This window comes from Pelmatolapia mariae, linkage group LG16_19 (assembly GCF_036321145.2).
Source record: "Pelmatolapia mariae isolate MD_Pm_ZW linkage group LG16_19, Pm_UMD_F_2, whole genome shotgun sequence".
Lineage (NCBI taxonomy): Eukaryota > Metazoa > Chordata > Actinopteri > Cichliformes > Cichlidae > Pelmatolapia > Pelmatolapia mariae.
Window position 1 is genome coordinate 19,807,111 of NC_086241.1, and position 19,159 is coordinate 19,826,269.

Genomic DNA, 19,159 nt, shown 5'->3' on the forward strand with positions numbered 1-19,159 from the left:
TTTCCTGTTCGTGCTCTTTCTTTGCAGTTAAAGAGAAACATGAGGAACACATTCTAGAATGTCTTCTTCCTGAAGGACGGACTGCTCTTGAATTGTCCAAATTTGTCATAAAAATAATTCATTATTCTGAGGTTACCTTTCATTCTGCAAATCATGCAAGACAACATCAGCTCTGATCTTAGCAAAACAGCAACTAACCACTTCCTTTTTTTATCAGCAGCTCCTCCTCAGAAACATAAAGTTGGGGGTGAAGTTGAGGCCTGTTTCACTCTCTCACTGTCAGCCATGATATTACAACTGGACCAAACAGCGCTGCTCTTCATTCAGCTGTTAGTGATGCTGCATGTCTTTGCAGGTAAAGAGCACATTTGTGTTTGAAATCGATTTTTTTTTTGTTCCAGATTACATACAGATGTTATTTTATATTGACTAATTGTTTCCATTGAACTTTAGTGAAGCCTGAAGAAAACAACAGAGTTATGTTGGCATTCAGAGGAGATCCAGTGATGCTGACTTGTAACATATCTGAGAAAAATGCAGCACAAATGTCCTGGACAAACGGCAGATCTGTTTTTCAATATTCTATTCAGCTGAATCGCACCTTTTCAAATTTCTCATCTAATAGACTCAAAATAAATCCCGAGTTACCTACAAATCTGATTATTTTTAGTGCTCAACCCGAGGATGAAGGACTTTATACATGTAGCATAACTGATGTAGATGGCCTACAGACCATTACATGGAATTTAACTGTGTCTGAGAACCCAGAAGGTAGGTAGAACAACAAACAGGAATAATCACTTCTAGCAAAGATCAAATAAGCAATTTAAATTAATTCACTGCTGATTTTATACAGAATCGATTTCAAAGTATTTTACATTCATACTTCCATCTGCAATTGGATTCCTTCTGTGTGGCATCACACTGGCTGTTTTCTTCTACAGGTCAGTAAAAGCTTTTAACTTCACAGGGAATGCATGAATGTGTCTGTTTTCGATCCTGCTACAGATTTGGCAGCACTTGTAAGACTGATTCGATCATAAAGCTAAAACTGCATTTTATTTGGTCTCTGCCTGCATTTAAAGAGTCACTTTGTTTCAAATTACAAATGACTATTTTGATCTAATTTACATGTCCAGGTTTTGAAACATCTAAATGCTGTCTGTTGTGAATGTTGTGTTCTCACCATTTCTGTAAACACCACAAACTCATTCTAAATTTAAAGAGGTGAATCAGCCCTCTGTGGTTTTTGCCTCGCCTATTTTTCTATGCAGTAGAGGGTGAAAAGAGGAAATGTCAGTAGTAAATAAGTGGTTAAAGGTGATTAGAGTCAAAGTTCACTCTGATACCATTTTCTTTGTGATAATCCTACCACAGCCTGTACATTTATTTCTTACAACTGGAAAACTAAACCAGCTGGTTATTTTCAAAGACTCTGAGCCAAGTCTGCAGAGGCTCATACTTAAACCCAACAGCTTTTGAACAACGCATTTTAAAATAAAAAAGCATTGAATCTGAGTATCTTACAGAATATGGTGTCTCAGAAAACAATCCTTGGGAAAACCTTGGGTCCTTGCATTCAGAACCAACAACAAATTGAAATGTAGTCCTCAAAAACTTGATATTTACTGCTGTAAATCAAGACGTGGTACATCAGAAACCAGTCCAACAAAACAGCAGAAGACAAAATAGAGTCTAGTGTTTTCCATTGTTATTAACTGTGAATGTTGTGTCATTGAAGACATGCATAATTTGACATATAATTAAAAACTCTATGTTGTTAAAAATACAGCTAAAAATAGTGACCGTTTTCACTTTCTGCAAATGATGGAGGGATGGACATTTTGCATTTCCTGTGTTCATTATAAGACTAAATCTAGCTTTAAACCTCCTGACTGGATTGAGCAATGAGGTGCAAGAACAAGTGCAATTAATGCAAACAAATGTACTGTGATTAAAAAAACATGAAAAATGCTGCAACAGAGAGGGAGGGAGGTATAGAGTGCATTGTAGCTGGAGCTTAAATAGGTGCGGTCACATTGGAACACAGGAAGTAAAAAATCAGAAATTAGAGGTGATCATGATGCGTATTAAATAAAGGAAGAACAGATATAATGTAAAAAATATATAAAAATTATGGTTTCTGGAGGGTTTTCACACATATTCTTCAGTGGCAAAGGCCTCAGGTTTATTGAAAAATGTGTTCTTACTCAACAAACTGCATTGAAACATATTTATTTTATAGGGTTTTTTTTTCTTTTTAAATCTGATACACTCACTGCTGATTGATGCATCTATGGCAATTTGGGTTCAGTTTTTCTCTCAAAGGTGATTTGACATGTGGACCCGATGAGCTGAGGTTCAGATAACCAGCCTTGTGATTAAAGGAACACCAACTCTACTTCCTGAGTCACAGCTACCTATAAAGAAAATATTGAGCAGACAAGGAAGAACCTAAGATATTAATATAATATATACAACCTGGTCATAGATGTTTTAGTGACACAAAGGGGGAAGCTAAACAATATTGGCCAGGTAGTTTTGATGGCGAGCCTGAGCAGTATCTATCTGAATGTTAAATAAGTTGCATTATTTACATAATAATAATTCTGATAGACACAGATCTGATTTTCAATATCCAAAAATGACACCTTTGCAATTTTTTCACTTCACAGATTGAAAATGGACCAAGAACACAAAGGAAATTATTTTTAGTTCTCAGCCTGAATGTGAATGACTTTCTACATGTAGCAAAACTGACAGAAGTAGCATTTTATGGAGTTTAAGTGTGTATGAGAGTCTCAAAGGTAGATCGAATATAAAACAGGAGTAATGTGTTTTATCAATACAAAACAAACACTTAAACATGAAGCAGCAATTACATTTTAAAATGTTAGCTGCTACAAAATCACACAAACCTAGAAACGAGACCAGAAGTATAACTTGCTTTTATTTTCATTAAAGGAACATCTGTACTCTAACACAGCGGTCCCCAACCCCCGGGCCTCGGACCGGTACCGGTCCGTGAGTCGTTTGGTACCGGGCCGCGAGAGTTGAGGCTCAGGTGTGAAATGTATGGTTTTCAGGGTTTTTATCGGTTTTCAGCGTTATTTTGTTATTGTTTTTATCGTTAACTCGGTTTTCCTGGGTCTTTTCACGTGTGTTATGAATAAATCTTCTTTTTTCTGGTACCGGTACTAGTTTTATTTTGTTGTATTTATCCGCGACACCTTAAAGGCCGGTCCGTGAAAATATTGTCGGGCATAAACCGGTCCGTGGGGCAAAAAAGGTTGGGGACCGCTGCTCTAACAGACGACCCCTGGTGGGCACTTTTTGAAATAAACTGACAGAAATATATTCCTCCAGTGCAACAGTAATCAAATTTCAAAAATGACTGATTAATAATGCAGAAACCACTCAATTTTTACTATTTGATCATTCATAAACTCATATATTTATATGAAACAAAAATGTGTGTGTTATTTTTCATTAGATGCTGCACCAGGACCCCGAACCAGGACCTTTATGAGATCAGGACCTTGAGTTTTGTCCAGTATCATGTTCAGCTGGGAGGAAAGGTTAGAGGAACTTTGTTATGACTCAGATTTTTATTTCTCACAAAATGTGTAAACTCTTATCTTTTCGTACCTACGCTTATAGTTGCTATTTTACTTTTTTCTAGTAAAAATTAAGTTACATAATTAATTTATGTTTTCAATCCATAGGTGGTCCCTCCACAACCTCAAAGTTTTGCAGTGTACAGGACAGGCAGCACTTTGAAAGACTCAGTTCTTCTGAGTCTTCTGGCTTCTAGTGTGCTGACAAGAAGAAAGTCCAGATAAAAGATGAAAAGGATACAAGGTATAGACTGGAAGGAGATCTAATGAGGAAGGTCACATTGTTTTCTGTTTAATTCTTGGACTGGAAAAGAAAATGTCATACATATCTTTGAAACCTCATGTTGACAGTTTTCTATCTTTTTGTCTATATGTGTAAAATTTTGTCTAAAAACATTTGCTTTTCTTTTTAGTCTTAATTTTGTTTGTTTTGGTGTATTTACTTTCTGTACTTTATTATTTTCATAAAAGCTGAAAGTGGATATATGCAATTTTTTAATGAGCAAAAAACAAGCATAAAAATAAACTCATTCAGATTATGTCTGTTGTGTAAAGATCTCCAGGTAACTTGCTGGTGATTTTCATACAGATCTGGACTAACATTTGTGCTGCTACAACTATCACTTTCTGTATCTGTAAATAATATCTGAACATTTGACTTTTTGGTTATTTATCTGACACTGCTGCCTCACAGGAAGAAGGTCCCGAGTTTGAATCCATGAGCTGGCTGCGACTTTTCTGTGTGGAGTTTGCATGTTCTCTCTGGGTACTTGGATTTCCTCCCACAGTTCAAAGACATGCTGTTAATGATGTTTGTTGTCTTTTTCCGAATGATAATGTAAAACATGAAAACTGGATTGAACATATTATACTTTTGTCAGGTTTATTTAGATTTGCCTGCACTGTGGATTCTGTCTGCTTGCTGACTTGTCTATTGTTTAACCTACAAATTATAAATAAAACTGCATTTTTTTCCCCATGTTTCTAACCAACTGTTTGTGTCATGCTTTTGGACCTTTGAATTACACTCAGTGTTGGGGAGTAACGGAATACATGTACCGCCGTTACGTATTTAAAATACAAAATATGAGTAACTGTATTCCGTTACAGTTACTGTTTAAAAAGGTGGTATTTAGAATACAGTTACTTTGTTGAAATAAATGGATTACACGGCGGTACTTTCCTGTTTCATGTTGTGGCGGGTCAGGACTGTTTGGGTTTTGTTTGACAGCTATGTTCTGTTATTGCAGGCGGCAGCGTTACGGTTGCCAAGGTTACAGGGTGACACGCTCTCTCTCTGCGACATTTGCTGTGTCCCAATTCAGGGTCTGCACGCTTGAAGTACGCACACTACGCGTACTACGTACGGTGCGTACTATAAGTACGGGAAGTGCGGAAGTGAGAGGCTTGTGAAATGGGACGGTCTAGCCTTCGTCGCGCTGTTCAGGTTGCCTAGCAACCATGATACTAACCGCGAGAAACGTGTCATACAGCAGTGTGTGACAGAAATGAAGGAGAAAAAATGTTCAGTTGATCATTCATTTTTGTCATGACATCACTTTGATTAGTTGAGTATCTGAGGCTGAGACCACGGGACTGTAAAACATGATAGTTGGGCTTCATTTCTGTACTGAAGTCATTTCAAGATTAGTTAGTAAATAACAATCAGCTAATGTTGTTCATGAGACTAAAATCATCTCACTGTGGTAATGTAAATATAATATGGCCAATATTATATGTATTGTCAGATTATTATGGTATATATATATATTACAGGATATATTACAGCAGTGAGCTTGAACTCTGGGTCAAAGATTAAAGTTGCAGTTATTTATATTTCCTATCACCTTAAATCTTCACTCAAAGACAAGTACCTTTGACAGTGTATATATAGATGTATTATACATAAGAGACAAATATTGTTCTTCTAATATGTTGGCATTACTACATTTGGCTCAATGCTTACATATATGTGTAAAAAGGAAATGTACGAGCTGTGAAAACTGTTTCTGATAGAATGAAGAGTAGACTGATATATTAAATATTCCTTTATTGGGTGAGAAAATCAGACCATGTCATAACTGCTTTAAGTCATACAGAATAGATATCAGAGCCTTAAACAGGCTGACTTCTGCTAAATGGGTCAAACTGGGCAGAAAGTATACAAACACATAACATCCTTATAGAATATGATGTAACACTATAGATCAACTTAGCTCAGAATATATAAAGCATATAAACAATTACAGCAATATGATGCAACAAACACAGCAGTGCTACTAATCCAAAATACTCAAAGCTTCATAGAACTGAAACAAACATTTATTTTTAGCTCCATTCTGCTGCTGATACATACTTTAGGTTTCTGAATATTAAACTTGTTGCTGCCTTTCATAGTGTGTAACTTGAAGGCCCTGAGTACTTTCTCCCACACTGAAAACACTGGGATGATAACATTATTTGAACATTACCTAATAAGACTGATTCAGGACAGACAATTAGTTATGTTAAACTTTCCTAGCAGTCCTTCACAAACAGGGAACAGTCTGTCTATTCTCTCCATCTGTCAGCTGCTGCTGGCTCTTCCTCCTCCTCTTCCTCACACACTGCTGAGTTTGTCCTGGTGGATCATCAGGGGTGCAAAGCCTCACAGATGATGTGCAGCAGTGGGTCCCTCAGTCTGTCCTCACTCTGGACACTTGCAGTTGTCACACATGGAAATCAAATGTGTGATAAGCTGCAGGATTCAAACACAAGTGTAACTTATAAATACATGTTCATACTTTTATTCCACAATCAGAGAGAAAGAAACAGAGAGAGAGTGCAGGACAGACAGACAGGTGACAGTCTCAGGTGTATACACTGCTACAAAACAGCACAAGAGAAGGAGGATTTAGTGTTTGTGTTATTACGAGTGCTAAACAAGAAGAGTTCCCAGATGGTACAGTGGACACATGTGTGACTCCTGTGATTAAAGCATCTTTCTTTCAGCTTAACGAGTGAACCGTCAGCTCGTTCAAACACACGTTAAAGTCCGTTTGGCTCGACACCACCGAACAGAGGCAGCAATATAACATAGCTGACATTAACAGTGCAGTGAATCCTGCTTGTGCCGTGATATTCAGGACTGCAAACCGAGCAGCATCACTGACTTTCAGCTTGTTGTGTTTGTGGATATATGACTGACTTTAATTATCCATAAAATCATCACATTCTCTGTAAGATTACGGCCGTATATATATATAGCAGTAAAGGCTTTAAAACCAAGTTTACGCTGTACAAACATCACTAATGTCACATAACTTTGCCGACATGTGGCCAACAGTAATGTTTTAATGTTCTTCATTATTAAACATTCGCACATAAATAAGTGACATCATATTCAGTACTTACTTTTGACAGTTCATTCTTCGGCCGCTCCCTTCTGCCGTATTTTGCGGCAAAATTATCCACACCCACCGCCGCGCTATGGATTGTGGGATATATGGGGCCACGAAGCGTGCACCGGACCACGCTTGATATTTGGGGAAATCGACGGCGCATTTGGAGTATGCATTTGAAGTACACTTTGAATTGGGACAGCCGTCGTCGCGTGGCGGTGACGTATTCGCACTTGAAATGCGTACTTCAAGCGTGCAGACCCTGAATTGGGACACAGCCACAGGCTGCATCCTCCTGAGCACGCATTTGTAGACCGATTACGTCACAGCGACGCGCCGAAGGCTGTCCAAATTCGTAGACTCCGACAAATGCAGCCGACAAATGAGTCCTCCTTTTCCCCGAATTTGAAGGATGGGTCGGGTGTGTCCTTCGTGGCCCACCATATCCCAGAATTCGTAGCGCGGCCCAGCCAAACTGCAGTTTCCGGCAATGGCGGCCGCTACTAAGTTTTTAAATTACTGTTATTAATCCTTCTGGGTCACAAAACAAACTTTTAACATATTTTCAGGCGAGAATGTGGGTGTGTAAACTTGAAATATCTGCTCGGTTTATCAAGATATCGCATATTTGCATAAGTGCTTCGACGTTTTCGGAGACGTCTGTTACCCACCAGCTCGATAGCTAGCCGATAGCTCGAGGGTCACTGAAGCAGCTGAGAACGGCACAACTCCCGGCACATCATTTTCAGATCACCGCCGACTTTCGCTACACGGGTTAAACGTAATATATAAGTCACTTAGACAACCTAAAAATGTTATTGTTTGGCTTTTTTCAGTGTTTTATTTGTTCATGAGTAAATCGGTTTGGCTGAGATTAAAGTAATTAGATTAGATAAAATAAAACTTTATTAATCCCCCGGGTGGGTTCCTCCTTGGTTTTTACACCACTGAATAAACGTCAAACAGAAAACTGATTAAACAGAAGTATGAGACGGTCGAGAATTTACCCCAGTGTCCTGTTATATTTTAAATAGCAAGGAGCAGACTGCCGAGTTTATTAAACTCCACCGAGACATCGGTGACGTTAATCAGAAGGCTAGACTGTCCAATTTCACAGCCGTTTACTTCTGGCCTACCCGACCTTCTGAGGACCCGGCCCACGTAGACCGCGAAGGCCGAGTCCTCAGGAGGATGCAGCCCATGAATTTGGACACTGTGTTTCCTGGGTGAGAGAGCACCTTGTTGTTGTTGTTGTTGTTGTTGTTGTGCTAAGCTAATAGGCAGAATGCTACAGGCAGTGTAGTCCGTGCTGCAGGGAGAATGGACTGCCATACCTGTTATGTGTCTGTGAGCGCGAGGAGGGAGAAAAAGGAAAACAACGAGCTGTCATCGAGCAAAAACGGGAGCTGGAAGCATGTAAATATAATAATAACCACTGCAGCCAAGAAGAGTGCCTGAGGAGCCCAGTTGTAAGTAAGCTATTAAGACTTGACTGTACACTGTGTTCGTGTTTTCCTCCGAAACAATTAGCTCCGTTGGAGCAGCCTTTCAACGCCTCTCTCTGTCTCTCGCTAGCAAACTTGACCCAGACAACAAAGTAAAGCTATTTTTCGGCTACCAGCCCGACACGGAACCCGACGTATTAGCCAGAGGTCCCTTTACTACTGTTCGGAGCCGCGGACCTTCAGTAATAGTAATAAATCACATTCATGTAGTTGTAAACAGCATGATAATATATTAAGTAATCCAAAGTATTCAGAATACGTTACTCTCATTGAGTAACGTAACGGAATACGTTACAAAATACATTTTGGGGCATGTATTCTGGAATACATTTTAAAAGTAACCTTCCCAACACTGATTACACTTAATAACTTTTGATTGTGAATTTGGCTGCTGAGTCCTTAGTCAACAATTAGGGTGAAACACGTGGTTCTGGAAGTCGTGTCCAGCATAGATAAATGTTCATCATACCAAACGTGAAATTCAACGGCCACTCTGAAGACATTTCATTCAAACTGCTATTTTAACAGCTACCTTCACACTGACTAAAAATCTTGTTCAATCTTTTCAATAAATCTGTTCTGGCCCCAGTTCTGATCTCCCAGCTTCCTGAGTATTTGAACTTTCTCACGTGAATTTTTGAATATTTTGAGATTCTTTGTTTGCTTAATATTTATGTTGGTTTTTTTTGCTTTGTACTATGTAGTGAATTTTGTATTGTTTCTCAGTTGGTTCTTCGTCTGTTTTATTGGAATAATAACATCCCAGTTTAATTCATCATTGAGCTGAGTACAGTCATTGACCCCATTTTCGTTAAGATTCAATACAGTGCTGGAGACATTCCTCAGAGATTTTGGCTCATTGATTGATATTGAAGCATCACACAGTATCTGTAGATGTGCCAACTCAACATATCGAAATATCTTTTCTGAAAATGACCTGCTGTACACAGCACAAAACATGTAGCACAACTGTGAAGTGTCAGCTAGCAGTCTGAATCTGATGCGTACAGCATGATAAACTTTGCAGATGTGGTTTTACTCTTATATTTATGACTGAATAAGTGACTAAGTGACTAAATTACAAGGTGAAATTATTTGTAACATAATTGTGTTCAGCTTCTTGAATAACTGTGCTTGAATTGTGATAATATGTAGTGAAATTGAATCATTGGATGCATTAAATCCATGGCATGTATGTCACAAATGGTGACACTTTCACATACATTAGTCCATTAGCTCAGCAATACAGCAGCTAATCTCTTCCTTTTGTGGCTCCTCCTCAGATACCATTAAAGCTGACAGTAAATGGCCTGTATTTGTATAGCGCTTTACTAGTCCCTATGGACCCCAAAGCGCTTTACACATTCAGTCATCCCATTCACACACTGGTGATGGCAAGCTACATTGTAGCCACAGCCACCCACTGACAGAGGCGAGGCTGCCGGACACTGGCGCCACCAGGCCCTCTGACCACCACCAGTAGGCAACAGGTGAAGTGTCTTGCCCAAGGACACAACGACCGAGACTGTCCAAGCCGGGGCTCGAACCAGCAACCTTTCGATTACAAGACGAACTGACAACTCTTGAGCCACGATCGCCCTACAGTAAAGTTCAGGTATTTTTCTCTCTCTGTCTGATGATAATAATGTTCAGGATAAACCAAGCAGCACTGCTCTTCATTCAGCTCAGCTGTTAGTGGTGTGGCATGTCTTTGCAGGCAAAGTTACATTTGTGCTTGAGGTTGTGTTTTTTCCTAGATTTTCCAGATTAAATACAGATATTATTTTATATTGACTGATTGTCTCCGTTAAACTTGAGACACTTTGAAATATGACCACAGAGCTATGCTGGTCCCCAGAGGAGACTCTGTGACGCTGACTTACAACATATCTGAGAAAAATGCAACACTGATCACCTGGACCAACGGCAGATCTTTTTTTTTCAATATTCCATTGTGCTGAATCGCACCTATTCAAATTTCTTATTGCATAGACTGAAAATCTATCACGAGCTCCCTACAAAGCTAATTATTTTTAGTGCTCAGCCTGAAGATGAAGGACTTTTTACATGTAGCAAAACAGACAGAAGTGGCATATACAGCATTACATGGAATTTAACTGTGTCTGTGAACCAAGAAGGTAGGTAGAGAAAAAAGGCAGATGAATCACTTCTAGTAAAGGTCAAACAAGCCATTTAAATTAATTCTCTGTTGATTTTATACAGAATCTACAGTGGCTTGCAAAAGTATTCGGCCCCCACTTTGCAGTTATTTATTTGTAAAAAATGTTTGGAATCATGTATGATTTTCGTTCCACTTCTCAAGTGTACACCACTTTGTATTGGTCTTTCACGTGGAATTCCAATAAAGTTGATTCATGTTTGTGGCTGTAATGTGACAAAATGTGGGAAAGCTCAAGGGGGGCCGAATACTTTTACAAGCCACTGTATGTCATCACAACATTTTCTATACATATTCCCGACTTCAATTGGATTCCTTCTGTGTGGTATCACGCTAGCTGTCTTCCTCTACAGGTGAGTAAAAGCTTTATAACTTCATGATGAATGCATAACTGTTGCTCTTTTCTATACTGCTGCAGAACTGCTGTAGGTACTAGACTGGTTTGCTTAATACTCTTGAAGATAGTTTTTATTGTGTATGCCTGCTTTTAAAGTGTCACTTTACCTCAAATTACAAATGATTATTTTTATGTTGACCAAGCAGTTTAGTTTTATTTATATGTCCTGGTTTACAAATATCTGAAGGCTTCATCAAATAAGAAGAGAAGAGGGACCTGAAAATGTGTTTGTGTGGCTGTTATCATCATGTTTATGGACTTGAAGATTTAAATGGTTATATTTCCATTATATCTTTACAGCATGAAAAAGAAACCACCTACAAGATAACATTAAATAAAATGTATGCTGCAGTGCAGGTAAAGTAGATTCATAAACTCAAAATGAACTGACTCAGTTCATTTCAGCTAAATAACAAAATCATCACATTATTGGTCAGAGGCTGAATGCTCACACCAGACCAAGTATTCATCTGCAAAACTCCTCATTTCACTTCTAAGGCCAGAACTTCTTTTTATTGCTATTTTTTTTTTTTTTTTATTTCACAAAATGATCAATTATTATATACAAGTATTTTTTTTTTAACTAAGCACTGTAAACCTATTCTGAATTTAAAGTGGTGAATCAGCTCACTGTTTGTTTGTTTTTTGCTTGGTTTATTTTTCTATACAGCAGTGGGTGAAAAGAGGAAATTTCACTTATAAAGAAATAGGTGGTAAAGGTCAAAGCTGTCATTCACCTTGGGGCCATACATTTGTTCAACAAATTGTAAAATAACAAAGAACAGACCTGGAGTCTTGGTATCAAAGCTTATATGGGGTCTCTTGTGTGTCTCTGTTTAATATTCAGTCCTTCAATAATTAATATTTTTACACAATAGTTTCAGAAAGCAGAGACATTATTTTCATGAAATACAGCATACACATAACATAGTTTAACTCATATAATTGAAAGAAAATGGAAAAACTCAGAACATTATTTGGTACCCAGTTTTCACACTGTAGCCAAAACACCTAAAATTCTGTTATATTCCAGGCTTTACCCTCCTGATACCCAGCCTATTATGTCCTCTGTAGTGCACAAAATCACTAACCCTGGCTTATATTCAGGTTTCTGAATCACCTGGAGAGTACTAAGATTTCATTATCAGTCACTTCTTTTCTTTGCAGAAAAAACATGATGAGGACACTGAATCAGGATGCAGTCCAGGATCAGATTCTTCCTCGGTCAGGAGAAGAGGTCAGAAGATCTTTGTCATTTTTAACACTGTCACATTTCTCTTCCTTCACTGATTTTTTTTTTATATTGTCTTTGTAGACTGCTCTCTCTAAACCACCAGGTGGCAGCAGTGATTGTAAATACAAGAACCAGAGGAGTCAGTATATGGAGAGACTGAATTCAATCTAAGTCACTTCTGAGCTGATGAACCTTCCAGTTACTGAGAGACATGGACGGCTTTTATTTTTTATTGTGAAGACCCCAGACAGCTGATCACTCACCACTACATGTTATAACTGTATTAAAATCTACTCAGCATCTAGTATATATACACTGTGAAAGCATAAATAAACACATTAAACCAGTTAAACTTCTCAGATACTGATCTGGTAAGTACTAGAGGAGGTTGTTAATCAGTTCCAGCTGCTTTAACGTTAATGAAATAAACAATAGGCGCACTAGAGGGGCAACAATGAGATTTTTTCCCTCCTCATCTTTTGTTTTTTTCACTAGTTTTGAAATTGGTGAGGGTCAGTGTCACAACTGGTAGCATGAGCTGATAAGTAATGTGTTAATAAAGAGACGCAGAAGTTGCACAGGTAGTCCACCTCCTCTGGCATGTCAAATCAACACATAACACTGCATGAAGGTCTGAAGAGCAAGGAGGAGATGGTCTGAGGAGGCATATCCAGAGAGGAATGCACAGACCTCTACAGGCTAGGCAACAGCACCATGACTGCCATTAGGTATTTGGATTAAATTCTGGGAATCATTATACAGTTATCTTGGTGTAGTGGGTCCTCAGTTCCTCCTGTTGCACGACAATACCTGGCCTCATGTGGCAAGGGTAGGCAGGCAGTTCTTGAAGGAACTTATGAGATCAACTGACCCCACACTCTCCTGACCCCCCGGAGACAACCATTGTCTAATTAGGCACTGAAATTGTCAGCCATGCATGTGAGCATGTGTGTGTGTGTGTGTGTGTATAGGTTGATCATTATCATTTCTATCATGTGGCCGACTTTCATCCCTAACACATTACCCAGTCCTTCTCAGCATAGATATTGAGCATGTTTATTTTTTTGTTTAATTCAATTAAATTTTATTTATACTGCCCCAAATGGCAACAACAGTCGTGTCAAGGCAATTTATATTGTAAGGTAGACCCTACAACAATACAACAGAGAAAAACCCAACAATCATATGACCCCTTATGAGCAAGCACTTTGGTGACAGTGGGAAGGAAAATCTGTCACGGTATACACTGGGGATGTGGGGAAGGAGTACCCAAACGCTGGACTCTTGCGATGAAAGCAGTGCGTTTATTTACAGTGTAGTAAATAATCCGCACAACAATAAATCCCCTTGCACCCCTGACTCCCGTGCTGTGTTTTCTCCCAGTGTCAGTGCTCCATAACTCCGCTTCCTAGTGTCCGTTGACTTCCTAGCGTCAGTCCGCTTCCTAGGCTCATCAGAGCCTTCCAGTTAAATTGCTGCCCTCTCGTCTCCACACTCCTGAAGGGAAAACACAGAGGCAGCTGTTAGTGCACACTACAGCACTACACTACAGCAAACTCACACTCACTGACTTCTACCTGGGAAACTGACAGGGAGTCTCACACAATCATCCAGCGTCGGAGAGAGAGCTCAGCCACACTCCTAAGTAGCTCCCCCACTTGATCAGCTGCAGGTGTGTGTGATCATCTTTCTCAGGTGTAACCAGCCACCCGGCTGAACACACCCACGGGGCCCGATGATGCCTGTAAACTGGTACTCTGCACACACACACACGCACACACACACATACCCACAAAGGAAAACGAGGGACAGCAACACCAAATATACACATGTCCATAAACTATTGAAGAACCCTGGGTCCCCAGACCTCTAATATAGCACTAACATGGTAACACTGAGAGTGAAAGGTATGTTTAAGGACACACATATGCAGTATGGTTCTACAAATAAGTGTCAGATTTATATCAGTAATATGTCTACAAAAAAAAATACTTCTACACGGGCCACATCTGTTAAAAGTGATTTGATTGTGATTAGTAAACCTGTGATCCATCCCAGTGCATACTTCTGTATCAATTATTTCCACTTTCAAAAAGTTTCCTGTTCGTGCTCTTTCTTTGCAGTTAAAGAGAAACATGAGGAACACATTCTAGAATGTCTTCTTCCTGAAGGACGGACTGCTCTTGAATTGTCCAAATTTGTCTTAAAAATAATTCATTATTCTGAGGTTACCTTTCATTCTGCAAATCATGCAAGACAACATCAGCTCTGATCTTAGCAAAACAGCAACTAACCACTTCCTTTTTTTAATCAGCAGCTCCTCCTCAGAAACATAAAGTTGGGGGTGAAGATGAGGCCTGTTTCACTCTCTCACTGTCAGCCATGATATTACAACTGGACCAAACAGCGCTGCTCTTCATTCAGCTGTTAGTGATGCTGCATGTCTTTGCAGGTAAAGAGCACATTTGTGTTTGAAATCGATTTTTTTTGTTCCAGATTACATACAGATGTTATTTTATATTGACTAATTGTTTCCATTGAACTTTAGTGAAGCCTGAAGAAAACAACAGAGTTATGTTGGCATTCAGAGGAGATCCAGTGATGCTGACTTGTAACATATCTGAGAAAAATGCAACACAAATGTCCTGGACAAACGGCAGATCTGTTTTTCAATATTCTACTGAGCTGAATCTCACCTTTTCAAATTTCTCATCTAATAGACTCAAAATAAATCCCGAGTTACCTACAAATCTGATTATTTTTAGTGCTCAACCTGAGGATGAAGGACTTTATACATGTAGCATAACTGATGTAGATGGCCTACACAGCATTACATGGAATTTAACTGTGTCTGAGAACCCAGAAGGTAGGTAGAACAACAAACAGGAATAATTATTTCTAGCAAAGATCAAATAAGCAATTTAAGTTAATTCACTGCTGATTTTATACAGAATCAATTTCAAAGTATTTTACATTCATACTTCCATCTGCAATTGGATTCCTTCTGTGTGGCATCACACTGGCTGTTTTCTTCTACAGGTCAGTAAAAGCTTCACAGGGAATGCATGAATGTGTCTGTTTTCGATCCTGCTACAGATTTGGCAGCACTTGTAAGACTGTTTCGATCATAAAGCTCAAACTGCATTTTATTTGGTCTCTGCCTGCATTTAAAGAGTCACTTTGTTTCAAATTACAAATGACTATTTTGATCTAATTTACATGTCCAGGTTTTGAAACATCTAAATGCTGTCTGTTGTGAATGTTGTGTTCTCACCATTTCTGTAAACACCACAAACTTATTCTAAATTTAAAGAGGTGAATCAGCCCTCTGTGGTTTTTGCCTCGCCTATTTTTCTATGCAGTAGAGGGTGAAAAGAGGAAATGTCAGTAGTAAATAAGTGGTTAAAGGGGATTAGAGTCAAAGTTCACTCTGATACCATTTTCTTTGTGATAATCCTACCACAGCCTGCACATTTATTTCTTACAACTGGAAAACTATACCAGCTGGTTATTTTCAAAGACTCTGAGCCAAGTCTGCAGAGGCTCATACTTAAACCCAACAGCTTTTGAACAATGCATTTTAAAATAAAAAAGCATTGAATCTGAGTATCTTACAGAATATGGTGTCTCAGAAAACAATCCTTGGGAAAACCTTGTGTCCTTGCATTCAGAACCAACAACAAATTGAAATGTAGTCCTCAAAAACTTGATATTTACTGCTGTACATCGGAAACCAGTCCAACAAAACACCAGAAGACAAAACAGAGTCTAGTGTTTTCCATTGTTATTAACTGTGAATGTTGTGTCATTGAAGACAGACATAACTTGATATATAATTAAAAACTCTATGTTGTTAAAAATGCAGCTAAAATAGTGACCGTTTTCACTTTCTGCAAATGATGGAGGGATGGACATTTTGCATTTCCTGTGTTCATTATAAGACTTAGAGTTTGTTAAGATTTACTAATACCCGAAACAGTTGGATATAACTAAGATGTACGGTGTCATTACCGGTCACTGCTTTTACTCTGCAGAAAAATGATGATGAGGACACTGAATCAGGATCCAGTCCAGGATCAGTTTCCACCTCATTCAGGAGAAGAGGTCAGAAGATCTTTGTCATCTTTAACACTCTCACATGTCTCTGCCTTAATTTTTATCTTAGCTTCACCACCAATTCTTATTTTATCCTTTTTGGTTTTTACAGGCAGCACACTCACAACCACAGGGTGGCACTGCTCACTGTACAAACAACAAACGGAGCAGTCAGTATACGGAGAGGCTGAATTTAATCTATGGTCACTTCTGAGGTGATGAGCCTTCCAGTTAAGAGTTCCACTTCAGAGGGAGGACAACAAGGCGACTAATGCCTCTTCAGCTCAGAAACACAGATCTGGCTGTGAGCACAGCACTTCCAACCACTCCCATTCAATCCCTCTGTTCAGAAGGAGCAGCCAGCTAGAAGAAATTTTGAATTCAAGGAGTGGAAAAAAGAACTAAAGATGTTGTTTCAGAGACAGAATTAACCTTGTTAAATAAGTTTTCAGTGCAGTAAAAACTTATTCGGGAAAATTGTACATTTATGTATTTAAACAATTATAATGGTTACTGCAATTTAATAAAATAATAAAATATATTCACAATCCCCTTATATCATTTCCTAAATCCCTGTATTTTGTCAATACAGACAGACCTGTCTCATTAGCGCTGATTTCTCCCAGGTGTGTCTCCCCCCTGTTTCCCATTCCCTGATTACCCCACTGTGTATTTAATCCCTGCGAATGCACAGTACAGTAGTGCAATTGATCCTGATCGGTGATTGGTCAAAAGTCTAGAGTGAAAGAAGAGGCTTGTGATTGGTTAAAAATGTGCAATGAGGAAGACTTCTGTTATTCATTCAGTCTGTTGTCTGTTTTTTCTTTGTCAGGTGGTATTTCCAGCTCCTTTATCCCACCTGACGCCTGGACTGCTGTCTGTGGTCTTCAGCATGATCACAATGTGTTATTTATGTATTTTGACTGGTTTAAAATGACAGGACAGTAAGCATTATCCGTGTATATTCCAATAAAAGCATCTAGTTTTTACTCCAACATCGATGAGGATTTTTTTGGCTCTTTTGAACCAACAGGTTGGAAAGTCTCCTGAAACTAAGCACAATTGAAAATCAATTCCTTTCTTTTCTTCTGTGATTATTATGTGCAAAGACTAGCCATAAGAGGAGTCTTTTAGGTTCTACTGATGAGACAATGTAATTGTTTTACTTTTCTACTGGTAAAATCTGAAGGATTATTCATGCCATGACACTGTCATTTACTGAGTAGTTGATTATGAAAATGGCGTGATCATACACCATGGCTTTCACAGTCACCTGATGTCAACCAAGACTATTCTGGGGAAATTTGACACACATAACAGATAGATAATAGCTCTGTTAAAGTTTCCTAATCAATTCCAGGAAACACTGAAGTTGTTGCAGAGGCATGTGTTGTACAAATACTTCCAAAACTTGTCTTTGCCTGCTTGTATACATTGCTTCTTTGGTTCAGGTCTGTTATGTGTTTCTACAGAGTTGTGTCTACATGTCTAAGGCAGATTAAAGCCCAACTTAGGCATTCATTAAGTAAATCCACAACTCACTGTTACTGTAACACAAGACACTTTATTAAAGTGGATGAAACAGGAAAACAGCACTGCAGGATAGTCAATCAGTGACTAATGGTCTACAGACACCGTAGACGTTGCACTACCGTAGACTCGACTTCTGGGATTATCAATATGCGTACTTGTGCGTACTTGCGTTCTCGTGTACTCGTGATACGTCATCAGTCGGAGACCAAGTACTGTTCCAATTCGAAGTACGCATCAAGCCGAGAACGCGAAAAAGTCCCGGATGTGTTCTCGATCCGCCCGTTTCATCGAGCATGCATCGGTGTGGACTTGGGACAGCTATATATCCCAAAATGCATTTCGTCCAAAACTCAACAGCGGACTCCCGGCACATCGTTTTCAATCCCCCCCCCCTCGCGGACGTCTCACTACTCAGGTTAAATAAACCCCAGCAGCTGTCTATAGTATTGAGTGTCCACTAGAATAGAAATAAAAGCGTTCTAACATCTCACCTGCTTGTTTTTATTAAGGTATGTACACGTATGTACATGTACACTATTTTTATTAATAGAGGTTTCACTACTGAGGTTAAAAATGATATATAAGTCACTTAGATCACTTCTAAATGTTAATGTTTGGTTTATTTCAGTGTTTTATTTGTTCCTGAGTAAACCGGTTTGGCTGTGATTAAAGTTAAGCTTCATAACATGTTACTCACAGTTAAATTAAGAGGGGACGGCAGTAAAAACTCCGGACCTGTGACATCATCACGTACGCTGGTGTTCCAATTGTACATATCGCGAGTCCGTGCTCGCGTTCTCGGCGGGTACGTACTCACCGAGAACGCGAGTACATACTCGCGTACTTGGGCATTGATAAACGGCCACTGTGTCTGCTACTGTTAGTATCCTGTGTGTTTGTCTCATATGCTTGTTTAGTTTCTCAGTTCCAGTGTTCAGAGTTTTGTTTTGTTTTTTGTGAGTTTAATTTATCAAGAGTTTTTCCGGCAATAAAAGCTGCGTTTTGAGTTTCAGCCCCGTCGCTGACAGTCCTGCATTTTGAGTCCTTTTTTTCCTGCCTGCCTGCACACAGCCTATCATGACAATTATATTATTTATATTATATGATTTATATTGTTAAATAGTATGTTCTTGAACTTCATATACCCTTAAGTTGCCTAATCACATGAGCCAAGGTGTGAAAATGGGTGTAGGTCACAATAAGCCAAGGTTTTGGTTAA

At 38.9% G+C, this 19,159-nt stretch overlaps 1 protein-coding gene across 2 annotated transcripts; it reads left to right on the forward strand.

Moving 5' to 3' along the window:
- Positions 1-280: 280 nt before the first annotated feature.
- LOC134646237 (uncharacterized) lies at positions 281-4,538 on the forward strand. 2 transcript variants are annotated; one of them, XM_063500043.1, is made up of 6 exons: positions 281-355; positions 454-771; positions 857-944; positions 3,494-3,578; positions 3,726-3,861; positions 4,312-4,538. In XM_063500043.1, the coding sequence occupies exons 1-5, from the start codon at positions 286-288 to the stop codon at positions 3,840-3,842; spliced, it is 678 nt and encodes a 225-aa protein (XP_063356113.1). In that variant the 5' UTR covers positions 281-285; the 3' UTR covers positions 3,843-3,861; positions 4,312-4,538. The 2 variants fall into 2 exon arrangements, with proteins under 2 accessions (XP_063356113.1, XP_063356112.1); XM_063500042.1 differs by lacking the exon at positions 4,312-4,538 and having other exon boundaries at positions 3,726-3,899.
- The last annotated feature ends 14,621 nt before the right edge of the window (positions 4,539-19,159 follow it).

Coding starts and splice junctions, on each gene's coding strand:
- LOC134646237 (XM_063500043.1), top strand. CDS start 286: ATGATATTACAACTGGACCAAACAGCGCTGCTCTTCATTCAGCTGTTA. Junction 356..453: donor GATGCTGCATGTCTTTGCAG/GTAAAGAGCACA, acceptor ATTGAACTTTAG/TGAAGCCTGAAGAAAACAAC. Junction 3,579..3,725: donor ATGTTCAGCTGGGAGGAAAG/GTTAGAGGAACT, acceptor TTCAATCCATAG/GTGGTCCCTCCACAACCTCA.